General features: G+C 36.3%; 4 protein-coding genes across 4 annotated transcripts; all 4 read right to left on the bottom strand.

The window, feature by feature from the left end:
* Window positions 1–29: 29 nt before the first annotated feature.
* On the bottom strand, window positions 30–3087 carry LOC148770810 (DDB1- and CUL4-associated factor homolog 1-like). The gene is made up of 7 exons (XM_088818057.1): window positions 2870–3087; window positions 1660–1738; window positions 1443–1559; window positions 1206–1345; window positions 824–1091; window positions 640–737; window positions 30–528 (listed from the first exon to the last, which is right to left on the bottom strand). The coding sequence occupies exons 1-7, from the start codon at window positions 3085–3087 to the stop codon at window positions 30–32; spliced, it is 1419 nt and encodes a 472-aa protein (XP_088674183.1).
* A 3628-nt stretch (window positions 3088–6715) lies between these two features.
* LOC148770809 (DDB1- and CUL4-associated factor homolog 1-like) lies at window positions 6716–11259 on the bottom strand. The gene is made up of 14 exons (XM_088818056.1): window positions 11030–11259; window positions 10458–10539; window positions 10229–10345; window positions 9947–10137; window positions 9693–9815; window positions 9365–9611; window positions 9221–9298; window positions 8464–8946; window positions 8318–8369; window positions 7802–8016; window positions 7594–7704; window positions 7397–7506; window positions 6782–7326; window positions 6716–6726 (listed from the first exon to the last, which is right to left on the bottom strand). The coding sequence occupies exons 1-14, from the start codon at window positions 11257–11259 to the stop codon at window positions 6716–6718; spliced, it is 2595 nt and encodes an 864-aa protein (XP_088674182.1).
* Window positions 11260–13473: 2214 nt separating this feature from the next.
* On the bottom strand, window positions 13474–21147 carry LOC105967251 (DDB1- and CUL4-associated factor homolog 1-like). The gene is made up of 14 exons (XM_088818055.1): window positions 20927–21147; window positions 19875–19953; window positions 19657–19773; window positions 19421–19560; window positions 19043–19310; window positions 18847–18944; window positions 18310–18736; window positions 17306–17824; window positions 17039–17227; window positions 16678–16962; window positions 16463–16576; window positions 16209–16324; window positions 14808–16023; window positions 13474–14093 (listed from the first exon to the last, which is right to left on the bottom strand). The coding sequence occupies exons 1-14, from the start codon at window positions 21145–21147 to the stop codon at window positions 13494–13496; spliced, it is 4389 nt and encodes a 1462-aa protein (XP_088674181.1). The 3' UTR covers window positions 13474–13493.
* Window positions 21148–22877: 1730 nt separating this feature from the next.
* Window positions 22878–26529, bottom strand: LOC148770808 (DDB1- and CUL4-associated factor homolog 1-like). The gene is made up of 7 exons (XM_088818054.1): window positions 26040–26529; window positions 25776–25946; window positions 25382–25672; window positions 25172–25282; window positions 24915–25033; window positions 23621–24821; window positions 22878–23525 (listed from the first exon to the last, which is right to left on the bottom strand). The coding sequence occupies exons 1-7, from the start codon at window positions 26514–26516 to the stop codon at window positions 22944–22946; spliced, it is 2952 nt and encodes a 983-aa protein (XP_088674180.1). The 5' UTR covers window positions 26517–26529; the 3' UTR covers window positions 22878–22943.
* Window positions 26530–26647: the final 118 nt, after the last annotated feature.

Below are 26647 nucleotides of genomic sequence, written 5' to 3'. Positions count from 1 at the left end.
TAGAAAAAAATTGCCAAAAAATAACATAATCAAATCAAACTATACGCATGAATTGCACTTGTAAAATCGATGACACAACTGAAAAAAAACATAGTTACCTGAACCCGAGTAACGGTGCATAAAAAGGAAGACAAACCATGAAACGATCGAGGAATTCTCGGACCAGCCAGCAATTTCTGGAGGCCACCGTTATCCAAAAACAACACCATGAACTTCTCGTGTTCGGTCAATTCGCAGACGAGCTTCAAAATATCATGCCAAAAGAGCTTATAATCATTCGATCCATCGTCTGTCCCGACACATTTCTGCACTAGAGCAAGACACACATCGACCGCCTTCTCGTGAAGGAGAGAGTCGAGAAAATCGACATCCTTCCACATAATCAAAAGACACACAAGAGACTGGATACAAAATTTCTCCCTCAGCTTCGAAAGCGATTCAGCGTCCACAACGAAAAATTTGCCGACATCTTCGTCAATTTTAGGGTTTGGATGATCCCAATTATCACCGTCAATATAATTTAAATACCTACGAAAAGCAAAACTCCGATTGAGAATCTAGATTAACGTAGTAAATGATCCAGAGTTTTAACCTGTTTGTGAAATGTATCATTTAATATTGATATCTTCAGTATCAAACCTCGAGAGAGCAACAGCATTAAAATCATCTATAAGCGCCGATGCAACCTTATAAGCAGCATACGCTGCAACGTTTTCGTCATTCGTCTTTCGATACTCCTACAAAATTAGGGGAAAAAGAGTCATTCGATTTCAAAAGTGAATTTTTTTTTCAAAACAATAAATCGATAATAATATAAACTCGCCTCGAAAGCAGCACTCTTAACAACTTCGGCAGCAGCAACACCAGCAGCACTTATGTCTGCTTCGGATGACTTGGAAGCTCTCGCTTCAGCTTCGGCAGCTCTGGCGGATTCCTTTACCAAATCGGTGATGTCCTTATTTCCGACTTTCGATAAACTAGACTTCGTTTCACTTGTGCTACTTGCCGCGCACAAAACCTCAATGCGTAGTATTTGCATTAGCTTAGCTGGCAGTCCAGACGTTAAGAAACGTTCCGCTGGTTCGCTGTCGCTGAAGTTCAAGAGAGAATGTTATAACAAACAAGAGAGCGGCGAACGCATGATCATAAAAACGTAATGGACAATTAAATAATAATAAATAAATAAAAATGGATTAAGACCGTACCAAACCAAGCATAGAGTAAAAACTCTTGAAAGAGCTCCGATTGAATATGTTCGCAACGTTTCTAATTCCAACGTATCGGGTGTCGTCTCATCCATCACCCAACCTCCGATTATATCTAGAACATCGTCTTCAAGCTCATACTGTATCCAATGTGTTAAAAGTTATAAATATATGTTGTAATGAAAAAAGAAAAAAAGAACAATAAAATTGATTGCATTCAAAATATGGTACACTTACCAACCAACTCGGCAAACAACTGAAAACGAGCCTTGCGGTGGCTGCCTTTGCCGAAACAGAATATCTTCTATCGGTTAGAATTTTTGACGATATTAACTGGAAAAATGCATCGTTCTCCTACATGAAGAGGAAAGTACGTAAAACCCGATTTAATTAGTAGCAAATTCTATTTAAAAAAAACGGTTGGCCTGTTTAGCAAAGGAAAAAACATAAGTACCTTAATAAGTTCCATAATACGTCCAGCGTTACCGAGAATGCTAGAAAATGTCGAGGATTGACCTTGATCGTTCGTGTATCTAAAATATCCAAAAATAAACAAGATGAAAATTAGTTACTATAATAAAAAAAAAAAATCTCCTAGATCGTCATGCAAACAATTACGTCATTCAAGAAAAGACACGTAAACACGGAGGAGGAAGGTTTTTCATTTGTACTCCTATAGACGACAAAGTAGGCATTTACGCATCCGAAAACCTTTTTATATGTGTCGTTTATTCACTCTTTACTTCCTTTTTTTATGTTGGTAGTTAAGTTGCAAAGTAAATTAAAAAGGCACATAACTTAAAACGAACGTAAATATGACGTCGACCGACTATTTTCTCGACCCCACAAATCCCTTTAAATGGAAATAAATAATCGAAAAGTTAGAAACCGTCTTTCAAAAACGCCACGTGATCCTATATAAGTACCTACAAGAACGAGACACGTGCACAAGACAAAACTCTACAAATGTCGAAAAACAAGCTAAGAGAACGCGGGCAAGTTGCGATCGGTAAATTATGTTTCTTTTAGGTAGTTCGTTAATAAAGATATATACTTAATTGGAGTTCCATTTTTTCGGTTTTTTCCGTTTATAGTTAGCGATTAGACTAGATCGACAAAAAGCTACATCAGTTATCACAAGACGATAAAGAGATCAATGTGTGTGTGTGTATAATATATATATGTATATTTATATTCACCAATATCTCACTTCTACCATTTACATAAACACACATTTAGTTAAATAAACTAATAGATACGAACTACAAGATACTTAAAAAAATTAACAAAAAAATTAAAAATTAAAAAAATTAAAAATTAACTGAATTATCTGGTTTTTGTGTAGATATTTATATAAACCATGTTCACTAAGATCTCTTTTTTTTTTTTTTTTTTATAAGAATGTTCACCGAGATCTCACTTTTACCATTTACATAAACACATATAGTTAAATAAACTAATAGATACGATCTACAAGATATTTAAAAAATAACAATAAATTAAAAATTAAAAAAAAATTAACTGAATTATTTGGTTTTTGTGTAGATATTTAAAAATCAAAAAAAATCAAAAAAAAAAAAGTAAAAAAAAACTAAACAAAAAAAATAAAATTAATAACTGAATTATCTGGATTTTGTGTAGATATTTAAAAAAAATAGAAAAACCTTGATTCGAGAGATTCAAGGATAGTGGAGATAGCGTTGATTAAAATGGGGCTAGGGTTTTCAGAATTTTCTGTGATTTTATCCATTAACAACTTCACTCTCGCCGTCAAAACCTCCATTTCACCATCCACTTCATTTTCCGGCAGCTCTTCCACCTCCATCACGGCGGCAGAGGTTTCAGGCTGCGGCGGCGACTGAGCTTCCATTGGAAAATCCATCAATGTTTTTTGACTCAAAAGGAAAACAAAGGATGAAAATTTTGAATTTACAATTACAGCTATTGAAATGAGATTTGTTTGGTAGATTTTGTATTTATTTCACCGAGAAAACGTTTTCTGGGGGCAAAGTGAGTGTGAATGTGCTGCTGCTTTCTGTATTTATAGTGTTTGGACACGTGTCCTAGAGTGAAGCATCTTTTTATTTTTATTATTTTATTATTTATTTTTTGTATATTCATTTTGCCGCTTTTTGGCGATGATTCCTATGGAGATCTTTCTGACCCCACACTGACCATTTTATTATTAATGGCTAATCACAAAAAAGTCCATGACAAGGGAACTTAATTAAAAGAGCGATATTTAATTTTTTTGTCTTTCAAATAAATCCACCCCATTCAAACTTATTTGCAAATAAGGAAAATCCTTTTATTTATATCAAAATTACCCCCAATTCATTGAAACTCAATTCAACTCCAATTTCATGATTTACACCCCAATTTAGCCCAATTTCATCAATTAACCAATTTTAACCTTAATTTTAATTTTGACCCCAATTTTAACCCTAATTCTTATCAATTCCACCCATTATGCTCTAACTTCTTAAATATTACACATTGACCCCGGATTTAAACAAATATATCACATTAACCCCCAAAACTTTTTTTTTTCAGAAAATAAATTTTTTTTCTGAAATATTTTTTGCCGGCGTTGACTTTTTTTTTTTTTTTTTTTTTTGAATTTTGTTTTCTTGAAATTTTTTTCCGGCCGGTCAACGGCCGTTGACCGCCGGGTCTCCGGCGTTGACTTTTTTTTTTTTTAATAATTATGTTTTTTCTTAAAAAAAATATTTTAATTAATTTTACTGTCTTGGCTGCTAAATTACTGTCTCCGGCAGCTATTTAACTTTCGGAGACAGTAATTTAACTGTTAATTGACTGTTTTTTTTTTTTCCTTCAAAAATATTTTAATTAATATTACTGTATTCGTTGCTAAATTACTGTCTCCAGCAGTTATTTAACTGTCGGAGACAGTAATTTAACTGTTAATTGACTTTTTTTTTTTCTTAAAAATTTTTTTTTTAATTAATATTACTGTATTCGTTGTTAAATTACTGTCTCTAGCAGTTATTTAACTGTTGGAGACAGTAATTTAACTGTTAATTGACTTTTTTATTCTTAAAAAAAATATTTTTAATTAATATTACTGTATTCGTTGCTAAATTACTGTCTCCAGCAGTTATTTAACTGTCGGAGACAGTAATTTAACTGTTAATTGACTTTTTTATTCTTAAAAAAAATATTTTTAATTCATATTACTGTATTCGTCGCTAAATTACTGTCTCCAGCAGTTATTTAAGTGTCGGAGACAGTAATTAACTGTTAATTGACTTTTTTTTTTTTTTTTTCCTTACAAAAAAATTTATTTTAATTATATTTACTGTCTTGGATGTTAAATTACTGTCTCCAACAGTAATTTAACTGTCTTAGACAATAATATTAATAATATTACTGTTCGGAAAAATAATATTCATAATATTACTGTCCCAAACAGTAATATTACTGTCAGAGACAGTAATTTAGTAGTTAAGACAGTAATATTAATTAAAATATTTTTTTTCTAAGAAAAAACAATTCAAAAAAAAAAATAAGTCAACGCCGGAGACCGGCGGTCAACGGTGGTTGACCGGCCGGAAAAAAAATTCAGTGAAAAAAAATTCAAAAAAAAAAAAAGTCAACGCCGGAGACCGGCGGTCTCCGGCGGTCAATAAAATTTCTTAGAGTGGTCTCAATTTTCTCGTAAATTCCAGAGTTCTTGTGTTCTTTCGGATTAATCCGTTGCAATTAATTGTTATTGTGCTTCCGTTCTACGTCATCATGTATAAATAGATTATTTGTCGTTATAGTTAACTAATTGATCATTATATAGTTATATTATGCAATTTAAGATTCTCTTTATTTTCTCCTAAATATATGGTTAGTTTACGTATCGAAGGAACCAAAAGCTCCCATTTTCCTAAAAGAAAAAAGATTCTCGAATAAGTGTTATAGATTCGAAGAATATAATTAAGGTGATTCATATATTTATAACCGAACGAGCTCCAATTAAATGACCACAATCCAGTAAATAATTCAGGTCTGCACAAAAAAAAAATAACAATTTTATGTCCCTCAACCTCCGATGAGCAGACTATAATCAAGAGTATAGAAACGAACATATTTTTGTTTTGATAAAAATATCTAAATATTACATTTTTATTACCAATTCATAAGGTATACATAAAATGTTAATCCAATTTTGATCTATGAACATATATTTCAGAAAAAATAAATAAACAACAACAACATTTCCTCTATATATCTATATCCTAAAAAATAAATAATAAATAAATAACCCTATAAATCTAATTTTGGCCATTATATTTCCCACCACTGATATCATGCCACCTGTCTTCAGAATTAATATTCGTCTACAGAGCTGCTTTCTGATTCATCATTATCACTCTCAACTTCCTCCTCATCTTCCTCTTCGCCGCCGTCACTCCACCGCTCTCTATCGCCGTCGTTCCGATTCAGATGCATCTCCAGAAGCGAGGACACAACTTCTCTCTCCTCGCTACTCAACGCCGCCGCAGATCCGCCGCCGACCCGCTCCGGCCGGCCGATTTCGTAAACCCTAGCCGTAGATCGGCGGTCAATTATGCTGTTCATGGAAACCACGCCGACGTAGGAATCCGTCGGCTCCGTCGCGAAATCCAGCACGCAGCGCTCCGCCGGAATCGTCGCGATGTCGGAGTAGCTGATGCCGTCGACCGTGCGGAAAGCGGAGACGAAATCGTTCCTCATCCGGCGAGCGTCGAACGCTGACGTCACGTAATCGATGTTCCTCCTCATGATTGCGTAGGATGACGTCACCACCGGAATTGAATTTAATCGTCGCCCGATCCAGTGACGGTACACTTCTGAGAAGCTTATAGTTTCGGAGATCCCACACCTCCGAGTTTATAATTACCTGTTCAGATCAATTGTTTCCTTTAATTAATATACATTTCATAAATTTAAAAAAAAAAAAAATTATTTAATTTATTTAATATGTACCTCATTTCCAGCAGGATGAAAGCCACCACCACCAAAATCAGTGTACCGATCAAAGTGGTGAATCGGTTTTACATCTCTGCAATCCCACAAAGCTCCATCCCAAAGAAGCATAGATTTCGTTGCGGCGAAGTGAATTTGTGAATTCGCATTTGCCTGATCATCTAAATATCTTGTGCTGTCATCTTTGAGCATCAGATTCAGCTTACACGTCTCGATATCGAACAAATAAATCTTCCGCTGAAAAGTTTCCATCGGTACTGCACCGAACAAAGCACCGCAGTTACTGAACTGCGCGCGTCTGATTCTTCCAAACAAATGCACCGGGCCATGTAAAAGTGAAGATCTGCTCCATAAGCAAACGTGATCCGAGCTCGAAGAAAGAAGAAGTTGAGCCCCGTTTTTATACTGAGACTGCAAAAGAGTCAATTGAGATCGGTGACTAGCGGAACTCTCCGCCACGCTTTTGCTTCCACCGTTGTAATCGAAAATTTTCACTTTACGAGAAGATCCACCCGTCGCAATTTGAGTTTTTCTCAGTCTGAATCTACTGTATTTAAATTTTCGATCGTTGCGGTTTACATCAAACCCTTCACAAAGACTTGTATATTCACGTGCGCCGATCCTTGCTGTCACGTTATACGAAGAATCGGGACACTGTTTTGGCTCCGGGCAGGAATGACGTTGCAAGAGTGAAAGTGGGGGCAATGTCGTAATTGGAGCTGAGCATCGGCCGTGTTGCTGCTTTAAATATTGAATGACGAGTGAATGTAATGTGATTCTCTCAGGAGTAAAATCGTAATTGGACTTGACCCGTCTTTCTGGTGGTGCAGTCTCGTTCAGCTTTCGCTTCATCGGTACAACTGAAGCGGATGATAGTGGCGGCTCTTGTGCATTTTTGGAAGACGAAATACATCTTTGTGAACGGTCCTTCAGTTTGATTTTGAGCTTTGATTTACCATGGGAACTGTATTTGGATTTCTCGGAAAAGAATCCACCGGGAGAAACTCGAGAAGGCCACTGCATTTGTATAACTTCCGTAGATTTCGGGGCAGATTGTGATAAGTTAGCGTCTTCGAAAAGTGCAGCTGCACTATCTGCTAGGCCCACTGATTGAAGATACTCATGCATGAGGAGAAGAAGTTCTCTGAAATTCATTCACATAATTTCAGAAAACGTATTATATATAGAAAAGATGAATATTTTCGATCAATTACCTATTATCGTATGTGATGGGAGTTGCAGCAGCAATGGAGGCTCTTTCGATGCACCTAAAATTTGTCCTTACAGCAGCTAAAGTGCTTGCGTTTGCGCAATTAGTTACCACCTTCAGATTAATCAAAAACTTTATCAGTATGAATGTAGTCTTCAGTAATGTATGTATATATAATATATATATATAAGTAATGCTTACCGCGATCAGCTCAGCAGTTACTTGGGCAAGCTCTGCCTCCCACGTATTATGCTCACCGCTAGAGCTTTGTTCTCCGGAATCTCGAGCAAGTTCCGATACTTTTTCCGCTACCTGAAATAGAAAGTCAAAAACGGAAACTTTGTACGATTTTTTTTTCTTTTTGTGAAATTGAATAAAAGTTTATATTCGAGTGATAATGATTACTGACCTCAAGCTTTAGTAATATATCCGCGATTTCATTATCTCTGGCTAAACCAAGAAAGACTCGGCATATCAGAACACGGAGGGATTTAAATTTCCGGGGTTGAAGAAGCTGAATAAGAGCTTTTATTCCCTTGTTTGCATGAACAGCTTTTCTAGCTTGTCGATATCCTTGTTCTAGCTTCTCTCGTTCAGCGGAAGCTTGCTGCTGAGGCACGTTGGCTGCATTTGATTCAACAAATGCAGCCAACGTGATTGAGGAGGGCAGACGAGATTTATCAACAGATGTAGCGCCGGCTCAGCACCCTTGAACATATTTGTCACAAGACATGTGCAGTTATTGGGAAATTAATTAGCAAACCGAAAAAAAAAGGAATGTAATAATAATTAAGAATCGAGATCATACCTCTAGTTTAACATCGGCAGGGGTCATTATTGCATCCAAAATAACAGCCATGCCGACTCGACCATCGCTTACTGTTTCGGTTAGTATTATTTCACGGCTGTATGGAATTAAAGTTACGATATGCAATACCGAGTACGTGTGGAAGCAAATCTTGTAACCTATATGTGTTCTGTAAAACAAAAAAAAGAAAATTATATATATACATACTGAAAGAATAAATATACATGCAGAAAATGGAAATTTCAACAATACTAAAATCAGACCTGGCACATCTCCAACACGGTAATATGACCTTTCAAACGTAAGAATTCGTCGACAGCGTGCCAGCGCGTCGCCCTTGCAAAAGCGGGCCCCACTTTCTGATCCTTTTGTATTTTACGAAACACAACGTCCAGTGCCTCGTTGCTTAAGTCGAGTTGTCTATACGAAACCCTAACTTTCGAGACGTGTGAAATGGAATCGACAAACAAGTGGAGGTGCGCTTTCATGTACCGGTGCAGTGCAGTGCAAGTACAGTGGGCTTTGTTCTTATTGGAAGCATACTCTTGCAGATGACAAAGGAGCTTTCGCAAACCATCCTTTCTGTCGAATGCTTCGACGAACGCACGGAAAGAAAAAGCGGACGAGATGAATAAACCGGCATTTTGGCTCGATAAATCATTCCGACACTCAAGAAGCTCCAAAGCCAACTCGACAACTGTTTCGATGACGTTTGAAGGAAGATTGCACACGTGTTCCATTATGCCCTGCAAAAAACATAGTATGGTGTCAAACATTTGCTCACAGATCAAGAAAACCAATAGATACATAAAAACATAGTATGGTGTCAAACATTTGCTCACAGATCAAGAAAACCAATAGATACATATGATTACAAAAAAAAAGAAAAAACGAACTTAGAAAATTACGAAAATACCGTTGTTAAATAATTAAGAGTGATAAAGGGCAAAAATGAAAAAAAAAATGATCTTGAATATACTAAAAACCGGAGATATAAAAAAATTATGCGAAAACAATTACCTTAAACTTATTAATGGCGAATAAGAGCAACGAGAGACTGAAAAATGTTTGCTTATTTCTCGGAACGTCAACAACTCTCTGCATGCCACCACGGTCAACGAATAACGTTACAAATTTTCGATGAGCCGCAAAGTGACCGACTACCTTCAAAACATCAAGCAAGTATAGTATACTTCTCGATAACGGTACACCCTCGCCAATTTTCACAGATTTCCTTAGTAACTCTATGGAAATATCAACCGCCTTCTCATGAAGAAGAGGTTCGATACTCTCGATACGCTTCCCCATAACCGTCAGACACTTAACACAGGCTTTCTCCCTTAGCTGTGTAAGTGAATCAAAGCTTGCTATGTAAACTTCACCGATATCGGTTTTCGGCATAGTTAACTTCCTACAAAACGCGGAAAAAAAATAGTCGATAAGAATCTAGATATATATATCGACTGAATAAATTAAATGATCATGTATGTACCATATGAGAGAAGCATCAAATGCAGTCTTTTTTACTTCGCCCAAAACCCCACTTCGTAAATATTGCATTAGCATAACCGGCAATCCGTACGTTGTTAAGGCGTCTTTCATTCGTAGGCAACCACTAAAAATTTCGATAAAACAAAAATGTTAGAAAAAAACCCACATAACAAGACAATACAAATAGTGAAAAATATAAATTATATATAAAAAAAATTAATAAATAAAATAAAATTAAAGGGTTTAAGAACATACAAAGTCAAGCATACGGAAAGAAGAGCAACGGAGTACGTGTGCAATATTTCGACATCTAATATTTGCCGTATCGTTTCAATATTCTCCAATTTGAGTTGAGCACCGGAATTTCTTTGTGGCTCGTTCATCGACCAGCCTAAAAAATTATCGACAACGTCGTCTTCGAATATATGCGGTTTTTGTATCCCTTTCTACGAAAAATGAATATATACATGTTAAATAAATAAATGATTAATGGAGTGTATAATATAGCAGCTAAAAATTGTGGTAACAAATACATACCATCCAAACTAGCGAACAATTGAAAATAAGGCGTACAGCAGCCGCGCATACTGATTTAGAATATATTCTATCGGTCAGAAACTTGAAAGATATCAATCGAAAAAACACGTCGTTCTTCTGCATGCATTAAAAAAATAAATTAATTAGCAACTAATTAAGGGGGTTTTGGGATTAAAGAGTAAAAGCTGCAGTTGGTGTATTTAGCAAAGGAAAAAAAAACGAAAAGTACCCGAATAAGATTCCAAATGCACCCAAGATGATCATGAGAAGAGCTGCTGCCATTATTTGTTGAGGAATGATCTGCGTCGTAACTATATATCCAGAAAAAAAATAGAACGAAAAAGTACAGTTAGCCAAAAAAATGTTTGAAGAACTGTAATTAATTAGGTCATTTCTGAATTAAAACCCTAAAATCTAAAACGAATAGAAACACGGCGTCGACTTTATTCACTACCCGAAATGGAAATAAATCGAGAAAGTATAGAAACGATCGATCGGCTTAAGAATAAATGCAATATTAAATTACATCATCTTTTTTAAATAAATTCATTAAATTCTTTACTTATCCTTAATTATAGTTGGCGCGATTTATTCGGTTTTCCATTTACCGTTAGCGATTAGATTTAGCTTCTTGTATAATGCATCATAAAGTAATGAAAAACTAGCTAGAACTGAGTTTCTCAGCTTCTCTTCTTAAAAATAAATAAATCATAAATAAACATAAAAAAAAAAATAAAAAAAAAAAATACAATGAATATAAATCTGAGGGTGAAGTTGCACATAGAGCAACAAAAGTGGTACCTTGCATCAAGAGACTCAATAATGGTGGAAAGAGCATGAAGCACAATGGGGTTAGGGTTTTCTGCGTTTTCTGTGATTTTATCCATTAACGACTTTGCTCTACCCATCATGGCCTCGATTTCCTCCGGCCGACCACCCACTCGATTCTCCGGCAGCTCAGCCACCTTCACCTCCACGTCGCCGGCGGCGGCGGATTTTGGTACAGCCTCGAATTCCCTGGCAGCATCCATTAATTTAATGCTAGTAATTACTACTCACAGAAAAATCTATCCGAATTAAAAATTGTGTATTAAATTCTAGTCTCTCTCTCCGAATACGTTTACAGCTGTGTGTGTGTGTGTGTGTGTGTGTGTGTGTGTGTGATTTTAGAGTGCTGATTTGGTCGTATTTATAGGTGTTTCCGACGGTGGGGGGGTGGGGTGGGGGTGGGTGGGGGGTGGCGTGTAGAATTACAGCACAACGGCCACCTTTTTTTCTTTTATATTTCATATTACATTTGGCGCTCTGTGGGCGATGATTACAATGCTGATTTTGTGGGTCCCGCCTGAACAATTCTTTTTTTTTTTGTGTTATTAAAATCTACTCCTATTATTCAACAGTCTTTTCTATTTTTGAGAATTGGATAAATTTTGAGACAAAATATACTACTATTTATAGTAATTAAACTATTTTTCACAAAATTAATCTGGCGTGAGTTAGACAAGATCTTATATTATTTGCAGAATGTTTGAATAATATTTTGTGATTTATATATTTTTTACTTACGATTTTGTGTATTAAAATTTTATATTAGATACTGGGAATTGATTTATTATATTATGATACATTATTACGTAGGAAGTTTTAGTCAATTTATACTAGATTTTTTACATTAACACTTTGAGTCAATGTAATCAATCTTATTAACAATAGCATCAGATTAATAGCATATTTTAATTCAGATGACATCAGCATATGACATCACCATTCCCTAAGTTACAACTTACAAGTCATCATGTGCAATGGGCCCAATTAACAACTATTTCCACCTACCAATTTGTAGCCCAAATAAGTTGATTAGTAAAATTTAATTTCGCTGAAATTTAAAAATCAATGCCGACCCGATGTTTGTGAATCGGTTGATGGTTGCGAACATAATTTTTGGTTCCAAAATAAGTTGGTTGATTGGTATATCCATCACCTAGTTCACTTTTAAAAATCAAATTTTGGAGTAAAAGTATGCAAATTATATCTATGGCAGTTCAAAATAATTAATTATAATTCAACAAACAAATTAAAAAGAAAACAGTTCCAAAGTTAAAATTAATTCTTACCATGCACATCATGTCATAATACCACAGTTTCATAGACTCATAATCACTCATATGTTCATAATAATTAAAAGAGTTGTGCTATTTTTACCTTCAAAGTATCTCAATCCACCACCAAATATTATAAAATGTCATAAATATCTCTCAAATTTATAATCCACCACCCTTCCTTCTATCACTTAAGCCTCATGTGTTCTAAGTTATTTCTATTTTATTTTATTTTTTTAATTTTTTTAATTTTTTTAATTATTTTTATTTTTTGCATGAAATATTTATTACAAGATATTTAAACTTCCATATCAGATGACCTACAGATTATGTAACTTTTTTTTAGGAAACGAAATTATATTAAGCTAAACTGGCCATTTATGCAGAAAGTTCATGACTTTCCATACAAGCACTCTTAATTTATTTATCAGAAAACGTGAATTTTCTGCTCCTTTTGACCTTTAAAAATGTTTTTCTCTAACGAAAGTATTAGTCACTTAAGGTGGAGAGGATGAGATTTTCAGTGAATATGGTGGGGTTTTTTTTTATATATATTTTAATTAGTTTAGTGATAGAGAGTTTATAAATTTATAAAAATATAGTTATAAGAAGAAAATGGGGTAAAATGAAAAATATATTTAATTTGGTGGTGAAATAAGATATTTTAAGGGTGGAAATAGCACGTCTCTAATTAAGAATACAAATTAACAAAAGTACTATTAAATTATAAATTATAATAATATTTAAAAAAATTATTAATATAATTGATTCACCGACAATTATTGGTCAATCGACTTTTCATGATATTAGAAAATAGAAACCACGAACCGCCCCTATTATATATTGGGTTGGTTGAAATTTTTCGAACCGATCTAATGAATTGTTTAAAAAACAATATTCATACACAAAATACACATTTCATACTCAAATTATGCACATACACTGTGCAGTCTGCTCACGAAATATATGCACATACATAGCACACACGAAACACACACAATTTTTAGGGTGAAAAATATTTGGATTTTGTCCAAAAAGGGGAAAACAAAATGGATTTAAGAAACAAACGTAAGTTTGTTTCTTACTGTCAGTAAAACTGTAATAATATACACTATAAAATTATTACATTAAAATACACTTGCTATAGCCCCTAAGAAATGTTCTCATTAATTCAATTCATCTTCACTTCTGTAGATATTCAAAGACAAATCACTCCCACTCTCATATTCTTCGTCTTCATTCACGGTTTCCTCGTAATCGTTCCCTTCCGATTCTTCTTCATCTTCGTCCAATTCAACCGTGTGCAGATCATATTCCGCATCTCTGTTTCGATTCCGGTTCTGGTTCCGATTCCAGTTCCGGTTCCGATTAAACTGTAGACCGTAATCACCATCACTGGGATTATTTCTCTCACCGACATCGTATATCCTAGCCAATGATCCCTTCATATCACCATCGTTATCCATCGCGATCAATCCCACAAAGGAATCGGTCGGTTCGGTGGCGAAATCGAGCACGCACCGCTCGATTGGGATAGTGGCTATGTCGGTGTAGTTTAGTGCGTCTAGTGTGCGGAAAGCCGAAAAGAGATTGTGCTTCATCCGGCGTGGGTTTACTGCCGACTTGAAATCCGAGCGGTCTCTCCTCAAGATTGCGTATATTACGTCACCGCCACTGTTGAATTTGATTGTCGTCTGGTGTAAGGAGGGCACGGTTCGGAGAATCTTGAAGTTTCGAAGATCACACACCTCGGAGTTTATAATGACCTGTTGTAAAAACATTCGTCGTGTAAATTGTCAACAAAAATATATTTTGTTTTAGCAAAACTAAGGGTGAAAATCGAACTGATCATTTTTTTTTTCGAAAGTGGAAAACTAATTCCAGCTTTGTACCAAAACAAATTAAGACAAAAATAATGAAAATTGAAATTTTGGAAACTGGAATGACAAAAACTCGTTTTGAAATCGGAAATTTTCGGATCGTAATAGACGAAATTCGGATTAAGAATCACATGGACTAGAGGTGGAAGAACTAAGAAGTAACCTGTAATAAAAAAAGACATACTAATATTGATATATATTATAAGTGTTTTTTCCAAAAATAATCGAAATTTTTTGGAAATTAAAATTGGAATCTAATATTTATTCGAATTCCAATAAAAAAATTGAAAAAAAATCAGAAACTTAACTCGGATTGAAAAATAACGTTTCAGAATCGTTTTTTTTTTTTTTAATCTAGATAGATGAAAATTCAGAATTTCCGTTCCAATTTCCACCCCTACTAAAAACTCATCATTAAGGATATACGCTTAAAAAAAAGGGAAGCAAGATAGGATTGGAGACTTTTTGCTAATATTAACTACATGAGGAGTTTTTTAGCAATTCGATATACTACAGGGGCACTAAATGCAATATTAAACTCTCTTTTTTTGAAGTAAATATGTGAAAGGAAAACTATTAACCTCTACTGTACGTACGTACCTCATTCCCAGCAGGATGAAAGCCCCCGCCACCGAGGTCGGTAAATTCTTGAAAGCGGTGAATCGGCCTCGTACTTCTAGAATCCCACAAAACGCCTTCCCAAAGAAGCATATTCCTCAACGGGCCGAAGTGAATCTCGCAATACGGATTTTCGTGACGAATTACGCGACTATCCGTGTCATCGACAAGACTCGTACTCAAATTCAACGTCTGAACATCGAACAAAAGAATCTCATGCAAAGAAGAATCCGACGGCAGCGCCGCGAATAAGGTACCCTGACTGTCGAACCGTGCGGCCTTAACTCCGTCAAATGTATGTGCCGCAAACGAAGATCCATCCCACAAGCAAACTTCATTGGAAGTTGACGAGAGAAGAAGTCGCGAGTGAGAATGCAAATGCGTCACGTCGGAAGTATGGCAGACGGAGCTCTCGCACACCGTGGTGCTGCTTAAGTCGAAAAATTTTAGCCTCCTGGAAAACCCGCATGCGGCAACCCTAGTAGGATCTTCTATAAAAGCGATGCTGGTCAAACACGACTTGTCGACTTTGTCGTATAGAGTTTCCGTATGTCTGAATCTACTGTAGACAAATCGACGGTCCTTGCGACTTACGTCTATACCCCTGTAAGCAGTTCCAACCACTTCGCATCTCCTAAGCCTTGCTGTCATGTTCGTCGGAGCGTCTAGGGTTTGTCTCGGTTCGGGGCATGCATGGGGGTGAAGCAGCGAGAGCGGGGGTAAAGTCGTAATTGGAGCCGAGCATTTGGAATGCTGCAGCTTCAAATACTCGACCATCACAGAATCTAACGTGAGCCGCCTTTCGGAGCCAATCTCGTTCGAGTGCGTCAACTTGCGCTTTTTTGGCCGCAATATTTCGGTGTTCGATTCACCGTCGGATTCCGGAGTGCGGATTATTAGTGGTGGCGCTTCTTCCGATTCTAAAGATTTCGATTTTCTTGGAGTATCCTTCAATTTAATTATAATTTTTGGAAGTGTCGACGGTTCATTTTTTCTCGAGATGGGATGTTTCTGATTTGAAGATGAAGAGCCTTCGAATTTATCGGGGAAGAATCCGGAAGGAGTACGCCCACACGGCAATTGAATTTGTTCTTTGGAAGATTGGAAATCTGTCAATTTAGCCTCTTTGCTAACTATAGCTGCACTTTCCGGTAAACCCGATGCTTCAAGGTGCCCGTGGATAAGTACAAGAAGTTCCCTGAAATTTCGAACGGACGAATTCCCGACAATTAAACATACATTATAAAAAGATCACAACACATGCATGAGTAAACTCTAAAAATTAAAAAAAATTCAAATCCCGTTACAAATTGGGAAAGTACGAACTTTCCTAACGAGGGTTGGTATATATGCATGAATAAATTAAACTAGAATTTTAGTTACCTTGGATTATAAGTAATCGGAGTTGCTTCGACAATGGCAGCTTTTTCAATACGCCTCAAAGGTGGGGTAAAAGCATCGGTAGCTACAGTGCTTGCGCACCCCGAATTCGTTGTGACCTTCAAACAATATTTTTTTATAAAATTAATAAACATCGAACAAATACACGTACCTCACCAAATCGCAATAATTTATACAATTACGCGCATATCATGCCTTGTAATAAAATTAATTTTGTTGTTAATAATTCTACTTACCGAGATTAGCTCAATCGTCAGTTGGTCAAGCTCTGCATGCCATTTATTATACTCATCAACGCCGGAGCTCTTTCCTCCCAAATCCCGATTGATTTCTAACAACCTTCTGGCCAACTGAAATAGAATATTCAAAATGGAAACTGTGTACGAATTAATAATTAATTGTAAGTAAAGTAATTGCGGAAATGAATAAATTATTTCAAGCGGATAACGACCTCAAGCTTCGATAATGTACGCGCAATGGAATTGTCTTTGGCTAAACCGAGAAGGACTCGGCATGTGAGAACACGGCGACGCACAAGATCGGCTTGGGATGTGAATATCCGACTTTCGAGAAGACGAAGGAGAATCTTTATTCCGTTATTTTCACGGATAGATTCTCTTGCTAGACAACAACCTTTTTCCATATCGGCTATTGCCCGATCTTTAAAATCGTCTTCCGGGATGAATGGAGGAGGGCAAACCAGATTTACCAACATATGCAATGCTGGATCCACAATCTGACATTTTCACGAGAAGGGAAATTGAAAAAATATATATAATATATATATAAATATAAAATGAAATCAAGTTTGCGGAAAATACCTCCGGTTCCAAATTAGCTGGTGTATTTATTACATCCAAAACTACAGCTATAGCAGCTCGGCCATTGCTTAACGTTGCATCTATGATATCACTTCGAATACACCGAATCAAAGTCAGTATACGCAATACTTCGATGATATATTGAAGAGAACCTTGTAAAGTACGTGTTAATTGCGAGGCCTACAAAGCAAATAAATATATATTAGGGAAACATGTGATATATGCAGAAATCGAAATTTCGACAATATTGAATCAAACCTGGCACAACTCAAGCAAAGTGATATGACCATTTGATCTTATGAATCTGTAGGCAGAGGGCCAACGGCAGTAGATAAATGTGGCACCCAATTTTTCATCGTTCCGTATTTGACGAAACAGAGAGTCAAACGCCTCGTTGCTTGCGTTAATTGGCTTATACGGTTCCCCACTCGAGACGCTTAGAATAGAATCCACAAACAGAAGCAGATGTGTTCTGATATATTGGTGGAGTGCGGCACAAGTCTCGTGAGCAGTCTGTGTCTGTCGGTAGGTGAGTGGTGTCGAAGCGCCGGATGTTACTGAAGCGGAATGATGCAAATAATTAACCAATTTCTCCAGACCGTCGTGCGCGTCGAACGCGTCGAGTACCGCTCTATAGCTGAAAGCGGACGTTAGAAATGAAGAAATGTCTGCCCTTGCTATATAGTATTCGTGTTCAGACTCGAGAATTTCAAAAACCAACTCAACAACCTGCCGGATAACGCTTGAAGGGAGATCGCAGAGACATCTCATCGTACTCTGTGAAAATATGTTATGGTGTGAGACAACAAATAGTATAACAAAAAATACTAGGGGTGGAAATCGGACGGATCAAATCGAAAAGTAAAAAAAAAAAAAAAAAAAAGAAAAAAAAATTAAGAAAGTGAAAAAATAATTTGAATTTATTCCAAAAAAATCATAATAACCAAAAAGCGGAATTTCCGAAATTGGAAAAAAAAACTTGTTCCAGAATCAAAACAATTCTTATCGGGATTTGAAATTTCCATTTCTTTAGTAATTTATATTATAAAATACATAATAACATTATTACAAGTGTAACTTCCGAAAAAAACTTGGAAGTTTCAGATCATCGGAAACTAAAATCAAATCGAAAACCGGAATCTAATATATATTCCAATTCCATTCCTAGAAAAAACTGCCAATAAATAACATAATCAAATCAACCTATACGCATGAATTGCACTTGTAAAATCGATGACACAACTGAAAAAAAACATAGTTACCTGAACCCGAGTAACGGTGCATAAAAAGGAAGACAAACGATGAAACGATCGAGGAATTCTCGGACCAGCCAGCAATTTCTGGAGGCCACCGTTATCCAAAAACAACACCATGAACTTCTCGTGTTCGGTCAATTCGCAGACGAGCTTCAAAATATCATGCCAAAAGAGCTTATAATCATTCGATCCATCTTCTGTCCCGACACATTTCTGCACTAGAGCCAGGCACACGTCGACCGCTTTCTCGTGAAGGAGAGAGTCTAGAAAGTCGACATCCTTCCACAGAATCAAAAGACACACAAGCGACTGGATACAAAAATTCTCCCTCAGCTTCGAAAGCGAATCGGCGTCCACGACGAAAAATTTGCCGACATCTTTGTCAATTTCAGGGTTTGAATGATCCCAATCACCTTCAAAATAATTTAAATACCTAGAAATGCAAAACTTCACGTGAGAATCTAGATTAACGTAATAAATGATCAAGAGTTTTAACGTGTTAGTGAAATGTATCATTTAATATTAATATCTTTAGTATCAAACCTCGAGAGAGCAACAGCATTAAAATCATCTATAAGCGCCGATGCAACCTTATAAGCAGCATACGCTGCAACGTTTTCGTCATTCGTCTTTCGATACTCCTACAAAATTAGGGGAAAAAGAGTCATTCGTATAAACTATCGATTTCAAAAGTGTATATTTTTTTCAAAACAATAAATCGATAATAATATAAACTCGCCTCGAAAGCAGCGCTCTTAACAACTTCAGCAGCAGCAACACCAGCAGCACTTATGTCTGCTTCGGATGACTTGGAAGCTCTCGCTTCAGCTTCGGCAGCTCTGGCGGATTCCTTTACCAAATCGGTGATGTCCTTATTTCCGACTTTCGATAAACTAGCCTTCGTTTCACTTGTGCTACTTGCCGCGCACAAAACCTCAATGCGTAGTATTTGCATTAGCTTAGCTGGCAGTCCAGACGTTAAGAAACGTTCCGCTGGTTCGCTGTCGCTGAAGTTCAAGAGAGAATGTTATAACAAACAAGAGAGCAGCAAACACATAATCATAAAAACGTAACGGACAATTAAATAATAATAAATAAAAATGGATTAAGACCGTACCAAACCAAGCATAGAGTAAAAACTCTTGAAAGAGCTCCGATTGAATATGTTCGCAACGTTTCTAATTCCAACGTATCGGGTGTCGTCTCATCCATCACCCAACCTCCGATTAAATCTAGAACATCGTCTTCAAGCTGATACTGTATCCAATGTGTTAAAAGTTATAAATATATGTTGTAATGAAAGAAGAAAAAAGAACAATATAATTGATTGCATTCAAAATATGGTACACTTACCAACCAACTCGGCAAACAGCTGAAAACGAGCCTTGCGGTGGCTGCCTTTGCCGAAACAGAATATCTTCTATCGGTTAGAATTTTTGACGATATCAACTGGAAAAATGCATCGTTCTCCTGCATGAAGAGGAAAGAACGTAAAACCCGATTTAATTAGTAACAAATTTTCTATTAAAAAAAAAGGTTGGCATGTTTAGCAAAGGAAAAAACACATGTACCTTAATAAGTTCCATAATACGTCCAGCGTTACCGAGAATGCTAGTAAATGTTGAGGATTGACCTTGATCGTTCGTGTATCTAAAATATCCAAAAATAAACAAGATGAAAATTAGTTACTATAATAAAAAAAAAAAAATCTCCTAGATCGTCATGCGAACAATTACGTCATTCAAGAAAAGACACGTAAACACGGAGGAGGAAGGTTTTTCATTTGTACTCCTATAGACAACAAAGTAGGCATTTACGCATCCGAAAACCTTTTTATATGTGTCGTTTATTCACTCTTTATTTCCTTTTTTTTATGTTGGTAGTTAAGTTGAAAAGTAAATTAAAAAGGCACATAACTTAAAACGAATGTAAATATGACGTCGACCGACTATTTTCTCGACCCCACAAAAATCATTTGTCATAAATCCCCTTTAAATGGAAATAAATAATCGAAAAGTTAGAAACCGTCTTTCAAAAACGCCACGTGATCCTATATAAGTACCTACAAGAACGAGACACGTGCACAAGACAAAACTCTACAAATGTCGAAAAACGAGCTAAGAGAACGCGGGCAAGTAATTGCGATCGGTAAATTATGTTTCTTTTAGGTAGTTCGTTAATAAAGATATATACTTAATTGGAGTTCCGTTTTTTCGGTTTTTTCCGTTTATAGTTAGCGATTAGACTAGATCGACAAAAAGCTACATCAGTTATAACCAAATAAATCCATCACAAGACGATAAAGAGATCAATGTGTGTGTGTGTGTGTATAATATATATATGTATATATATGTATATTTATATTCACCAATATCTCACTTCTACCATTTACATAAACACACATATAGTTAAATAAACTAATAGATACGATCTACAAGATATTTAAAAAAAATAACAAAAAATTAAAAATTAAAAAAAATTAACTGAATTATCTGGTTTTTGTGTAGATAATTAAAAAATTAAAAAAAATCGAAAAAAAGTAAAAAAAAATTAAACAAAAAAAAAAAAAATTAATAACTGAATTATCTGGATTTTGTGTAGATATTTAAAAAAATAGAAAAACCTTGATTCGAGAGATTCAAGGATAGTGGAGATAGCGTTGATTAAAATGGGGTTAGGGTTATCTGAATTTTCTGTGATTTTATCCATCAACGACTTCACTCTCGCCGTCAAAACCTCCATTTCACCACCCACTTCATTTTCCGGCAGCTCTTCCACCTCCATCACAACGGCGGCGGAGGTTTCAGCCTGCGGCGGCGACTGAGCTTCCATTGGAAAATCCATCGATGCTTGTTGACTCAAAGGGAAAACAAAGGATGAAAAAATTGAATATACAATTAGAGCTATTGAAATGAGATTTGTTGGGTGGATTTCTGTATTTATTTCACCTAGAAAACGTTTTCTGGGGGCAAAGGAAAAACTGTGAGTGTGAATGTGCTGCTGCTTTTCTATATTTATAGTGTTTGGACACGTGTCCTAAAGTGAAGTATCTTTTTTATTTTTATTATTTTATTATTTATTTTTTGTATATTCATTTTGCCGCTTTTTGGCGATAATTCCTATGAAGATCTTTCTGCCCCCACCTTAACAATTTTATTATTAAATAATAATTATATTGCATTAAATATTAAATTTAATTGGTTATTTATTTTCTTTATGTTTTTTCTTTCTTTGGGTTTTCTAAAGTTTATGATATAACAATAAGTCAACAGTCAACAATCAATCTACTATAATATATTATGACGTCTATTAAAATGCAAAATTTACTCAAAATTATTCAAATTTAATGTAATCACTAATTATTATTAAGATCAATATTATAAAAATCACGAGTCTTATTATATAAATGTTGTGCCAAAAAAAAGTCATACTATTGTTCAAAATGAAATTTTTTTCTCCTTGAGCCCATTAATTATAGTCCAAACTCATAATTCAAGACAATGACTCAATTGCAAGTAGAAAATCAAATAATTATTTCCAGCCCACTATTAAGTTAATCAAAGCATATTGGTGAAGTGGCGATGGAGGTGGAACTGTGCGGGACCAAACTTTTCCGAACCGGAAAGAAGTGGGGATCTAAACATGCATCTATAATATGATCTACGATGGATTTTGACGTTTCGAGGTCATTTATGCCCTCAAAACAATGTCTTTGTTGTTTTAGGAAAGTTTTATAATTCATAATCAATTCTAGAAAATTCGAATTTGAAATCCTCGAATTGGATTTTTTCCAATTTGCAGTATTCTATTGGATTTATGATTTATTTCATTTTTCCCTTTTTCCCTTTTTTGGTGATATTTCGTTTTCCTAGTATAGTTAGGGGATTTAAGCTTTTATTAGTATATATAGTTGCTATAGGGATTATTTTTCATCATCGTTTATTATAATATTATTTTTAGAGTGCTCTCAATTTTCTGGTGAATTCCAGAGGTCTTGTGTTCTTTCGTATTAATTCGTTGCAATTAATTTGTTATTGTGCTTACGTTATGCATCATCATGTATAAATAGATTATTTGTCGGTATAGTTAATTAATTCATTCTTTAATTATTTTACGCAATTTAAGACTCTTATCTATTTTCTCCTAAAATATGTGGGTCACTTAGATATCGGAGGAACTAAAAGCTCCAACGCCCTCAGGTGTGTGTATTAAACCCTCCCATTCTTTCAAACGAAAAAAGATAGTGTCATAATTCGAAGAACATAATTAAGGTGATTCGTATATTTTTAACCGAACGAGCTCCAATTAAATGACCCCAATCCACTAAATAATTCAGCTCTACACAAAAAATAACACTTAAGTCCCCCAACCTCCGATGAGCGGAATATAATCAAAAGTATAGAGACGAACATAATATTTTTATTAACCAATTCATAACGTATACATAAAATGTTAATTCAATTTTGATTTATGAACATATATTTCAGAAAAATAAATAAACAACAACAACATTTTCTCTATATATCTTTCAAAATTTTGAAACTCCCTCTCTATAAAATAAATAATAAATAAGTAACCCTATAATCTAATTTTGGCGTTTATATTTTCCACCACTGATATCACGCCACCTGTCCTCAGAATTAATATTCGTCTCCAGAGCTGCTTTCTGATTCATCATTATCACTCTCAACTTCCTCCTCCTCCTCGGTAACATCCCAATCAGTATCCTCATCTTCCTCTTCGCCGCCGTCACTCCACCGCTCTCTATCACCGTCGTTCCGATTCAGATGCATCTCCAGAAGCGAGGACGCAACTTCTCTCTCCTCGCTACTCAACGCCGCCGCAGATCCGCCGCCGACCCGCTCCGGTCGGCCGATTTCGTAAACCCTAGCCGTAGATCGGCGGTCAATTATGCTGTTCATGGCAACCACGCCGACGTAGGAATCCGTCGGCTCCGTCGCGAAATCCAGCACGCAGCGCTCCGCCGGAATCGTCGCGATGTCGGAGTAGCTCATGCCGTCGACCGTGCGGAAAGCGGAGACGAAATCGTTCCTCATCCGGCGAGCGTCGAACGCTGACGTCACATAATCGATGTTCCTCCTCATGATTGCGTAGATGACGTCACCACCGGAATTGAATTTAATCGTCGTCCGATCCAGTGACGGTACACTTCTGAGAAGCTTATAGTTTCGTAGATCCCACACCTCCGAGTTTATAATTACCTGTTCAGATCAATTCAATTGTTTTCCTTTAATTAATATACATTTCATAAATTATTAAAAAAAAATTATTTAATTTTAATTTGTTTAATATGTACCTCATTTCCAGCAGGATGAAAGCCACCACCACCAAAATCAGTGTACCGCTCAAAGTGGTGAATCGGTTTTACATCTCTGCAATCCCACAAAGCTCCATCCCAAAGAAGCATAGATTTCGTTGCCGCGAAGTGAATTTGTGAATTCGCATTTGCCTGATCATCTAAATATCTTGTGTTGTCATCTTTGAGCATCAGATTCAGCTTACACGTCTCGATATCGAACAAATAAATCTTCCGCTGAAACGTTTCCATCGGTACTGCACCGAATAAGGCACCGCAGTTACTGAATTGCGCGCGTCTGATTCTTCCAAACAAATGCACCGGGCCATGTGAAAGTGATGATCTGCTCCATAAGCAAACGTGATCCGAGCTCGAAGAAAGAAGCAGTTGAGCCCCGTTTTTATAATGAGACTGCAAAAGAGTCAATTGAGATCGGTGACTAGCGGAACTCTCCGCCACGCTTTTGCTTCCACCGTTATAATCGAAAATTTTCACTTTACGAGAACATCCACCCGTCGCAATTTGAGAAGAATCTCCGAGGAAAGCCATACTAGTTAGAAGGGGCTTTGATTCGTCGCCGAAAGATTTTCTCAGTCTGAATCTACTGTACTTAAATTTTCGATCGTTGCGGTTTGCATCAAACCCTTCACAAAGACTTGTATATTCACGTGCGCCGATCCTTGCTGTCACGTTATACGAAGAATCGGGGCACTGTTTTGGCTCCGGACACGAATGACGGTGCAAGAGTGAAAGTGGGGGCAAAGTCGTAATTGGAGCTGAGCATCGTTCGTGTTGCTGCTTCAAATATTGAATGACGAGTGAATGTAACGTGATTCTCTCAGGGGTAAAATCGTAATTGGACTTGACTCGTCTTTCTGATGGTGCAGTCTCGTTCAGCTTTCGCTTCATCGGTACAACTGAAGTGGATGATAATGGCAGCTCTTGTGCATTTTTGGAAGACGATAGACATCTTTGTGAACGGTCCTTCAGTTTGATTTTGAGCTTTGATTTACCATGGGAACTGTATTTGGATTTCTCGGAAAAGAATCCACCGGGAGAAACTCGAGAAGGCCACTGCATTTGTATAACTTCCGAAGATTTCGGGGCAGATTGTGATAAGTTAGCGTCTTCGAAAAGTGCAGCTGCACTATCTGCTAGGCCCACTTCTTGAAGATACTCATGCATGAGGAGCAGAAGTTCTCTGACATATATTCACATCATTTCAGACAAGGTATTATAGAAGATTGTTTTCTTCTGTATATATAGAAAAGGCTGAATATTTACGATCGGTTACCTATTATTGTAAGTGATGGGAGTTGCAGCAGCAATGGTGGCTCTTTCGATGCAACTAGCAGTTGTCCTTACAGCATCGTTCGCAGCTAAAGTGCTTGCCTTTGCGCAATTAGTTACCACCTTCAGATTAATGAACAACTTTATCAGTATGAATGTAGTCTTCAGTAATATATATATATATATATATATATATATATATATATATATATATATATATATATATATATATATATATATATATATATAAGTAATGCTTACCGCGATTAGCTCAACAGTTACTTGGGCAAGCTCTGCCTCCCACGTATTATGCTCACCACTAGAGCTTTGTTTTCCGGAATCTCGAGCAAGTTCCGATACTTTTTCCGCTACCTGAAATAGAAAGTCAAAAACGGAAACTTTGTACAACTTTTTTTTTTGTTGTTGTGAAATTGAATAAAAGTTTATAATCGAGTGACAATGATTACTGACCCCAAGATTTAGTAATATTTCCGCGATTTCATTATCTCTGGCTAAACCAAGAAAGACTCGGCATATCAGAACACGGAGAGATTTAAATTTCCGGGGTTGAAGAAGCTGAATAAGAGCTTTTATTCCCTTGTTTGCATGAACAGCTTTTCGAGCTTGTCGATATTCTTGTTCTAGCTTCTCTCGTTCAGAGGAAGCTTGCTGATGTGGCACGATGGCTGCATTTGATTCGTCTGTCATCGATTGAGGAGGGCAGACGAGATTTATCAACAGATGTAGCGCCGGCTCAGCACCCTTGAACATATTTGTCACAAGAAATGTGCAGTTATTGGGAAATTAATTAGCAAATCCAAAAAAAAAAAGGGAATGTAATAATAATTAAGAATCGAGATCATACCTCTGGTATAACGTCGGCAGGGGTCATTATTGCATCCAAAATAACAGCCATGCCGACTCGACCATCGCTTACTGTTGCGTTTATTATTATTTCACGGCTGTATGGAATTAAAGTTACGATATGCAATACACCGAGTACGTGTGGAAGCAAATCTTGTAACCTATATGTGTTCTGTAAAACAAAAAAAGAAAATTATATATATACATACTGAAAGAATAAATATACATGCAAAAAATGGAAATTTCAACAATACTAAAATCAGACCTGGCACATCTCCAACACGGTAATATGACCTTTCAAACGTAAGAATTCGTCGACGGCGTGCCAGCTCGTCGCCCTTGCGAAAGCGGGCCCCACTTTCTGATCCTTTTGTATTTTACGAAACACAACGTCCAGTGCCTCGTTGCTTAAGTCGAGTTGTCTATACGAAACCCTAACTTTCGAGACGTGTGAAATGGAATCGACAAACAAGTGGAGGTGTGCTTTCATGTACCGGTGCAGTGCAGTGCAAGTACAGTGGGCTTTGTTCTTATTGGAAGCATACTCTTGAAGATGACAAAGAAGCTTTCGCAAACCATCCTTTCTGTCGAATGCTTCGACGAACGCACGGAAAGAAAACGCGGACGAGATGAATAAACCGGCATTTTGGCTCGATAAATCATTCCGACACTCAAGAAGCTCCAAAGCCAACTCGACAACTGTTTCGATGACGTTTGAAGGAAGATCGCACACGTGTTCCATTATGCCCTGCAAAAAAAAAAACATAAAAACATAGTATGGTGTCAAACATTTGCTCACAGATCAAGAAAACCAATAGGTACACATGATTACAAAAAAAAAAAAGAAAAAACGAACTTAGAAAATTACGAAAA

This window comes from Erythranthe guttata, chromosome 5 (assembly GCF_056151865.1).
Source record: "Erythranthe guttata isolate IM_541 chromosome 5, IM_541, whole genome shotgun sequence".
In the NCBI taxonomy this organism is placed as follows: Eukaryota; Viridiplantae; Streptophyta; class Magnoliopsida; order Lamiales; family Phrymaceae; genus Erythranthe; species Erythranthe guttata.
This window is presented reverse-complemented; position numbering and strand designations above follow the sequence as displayed.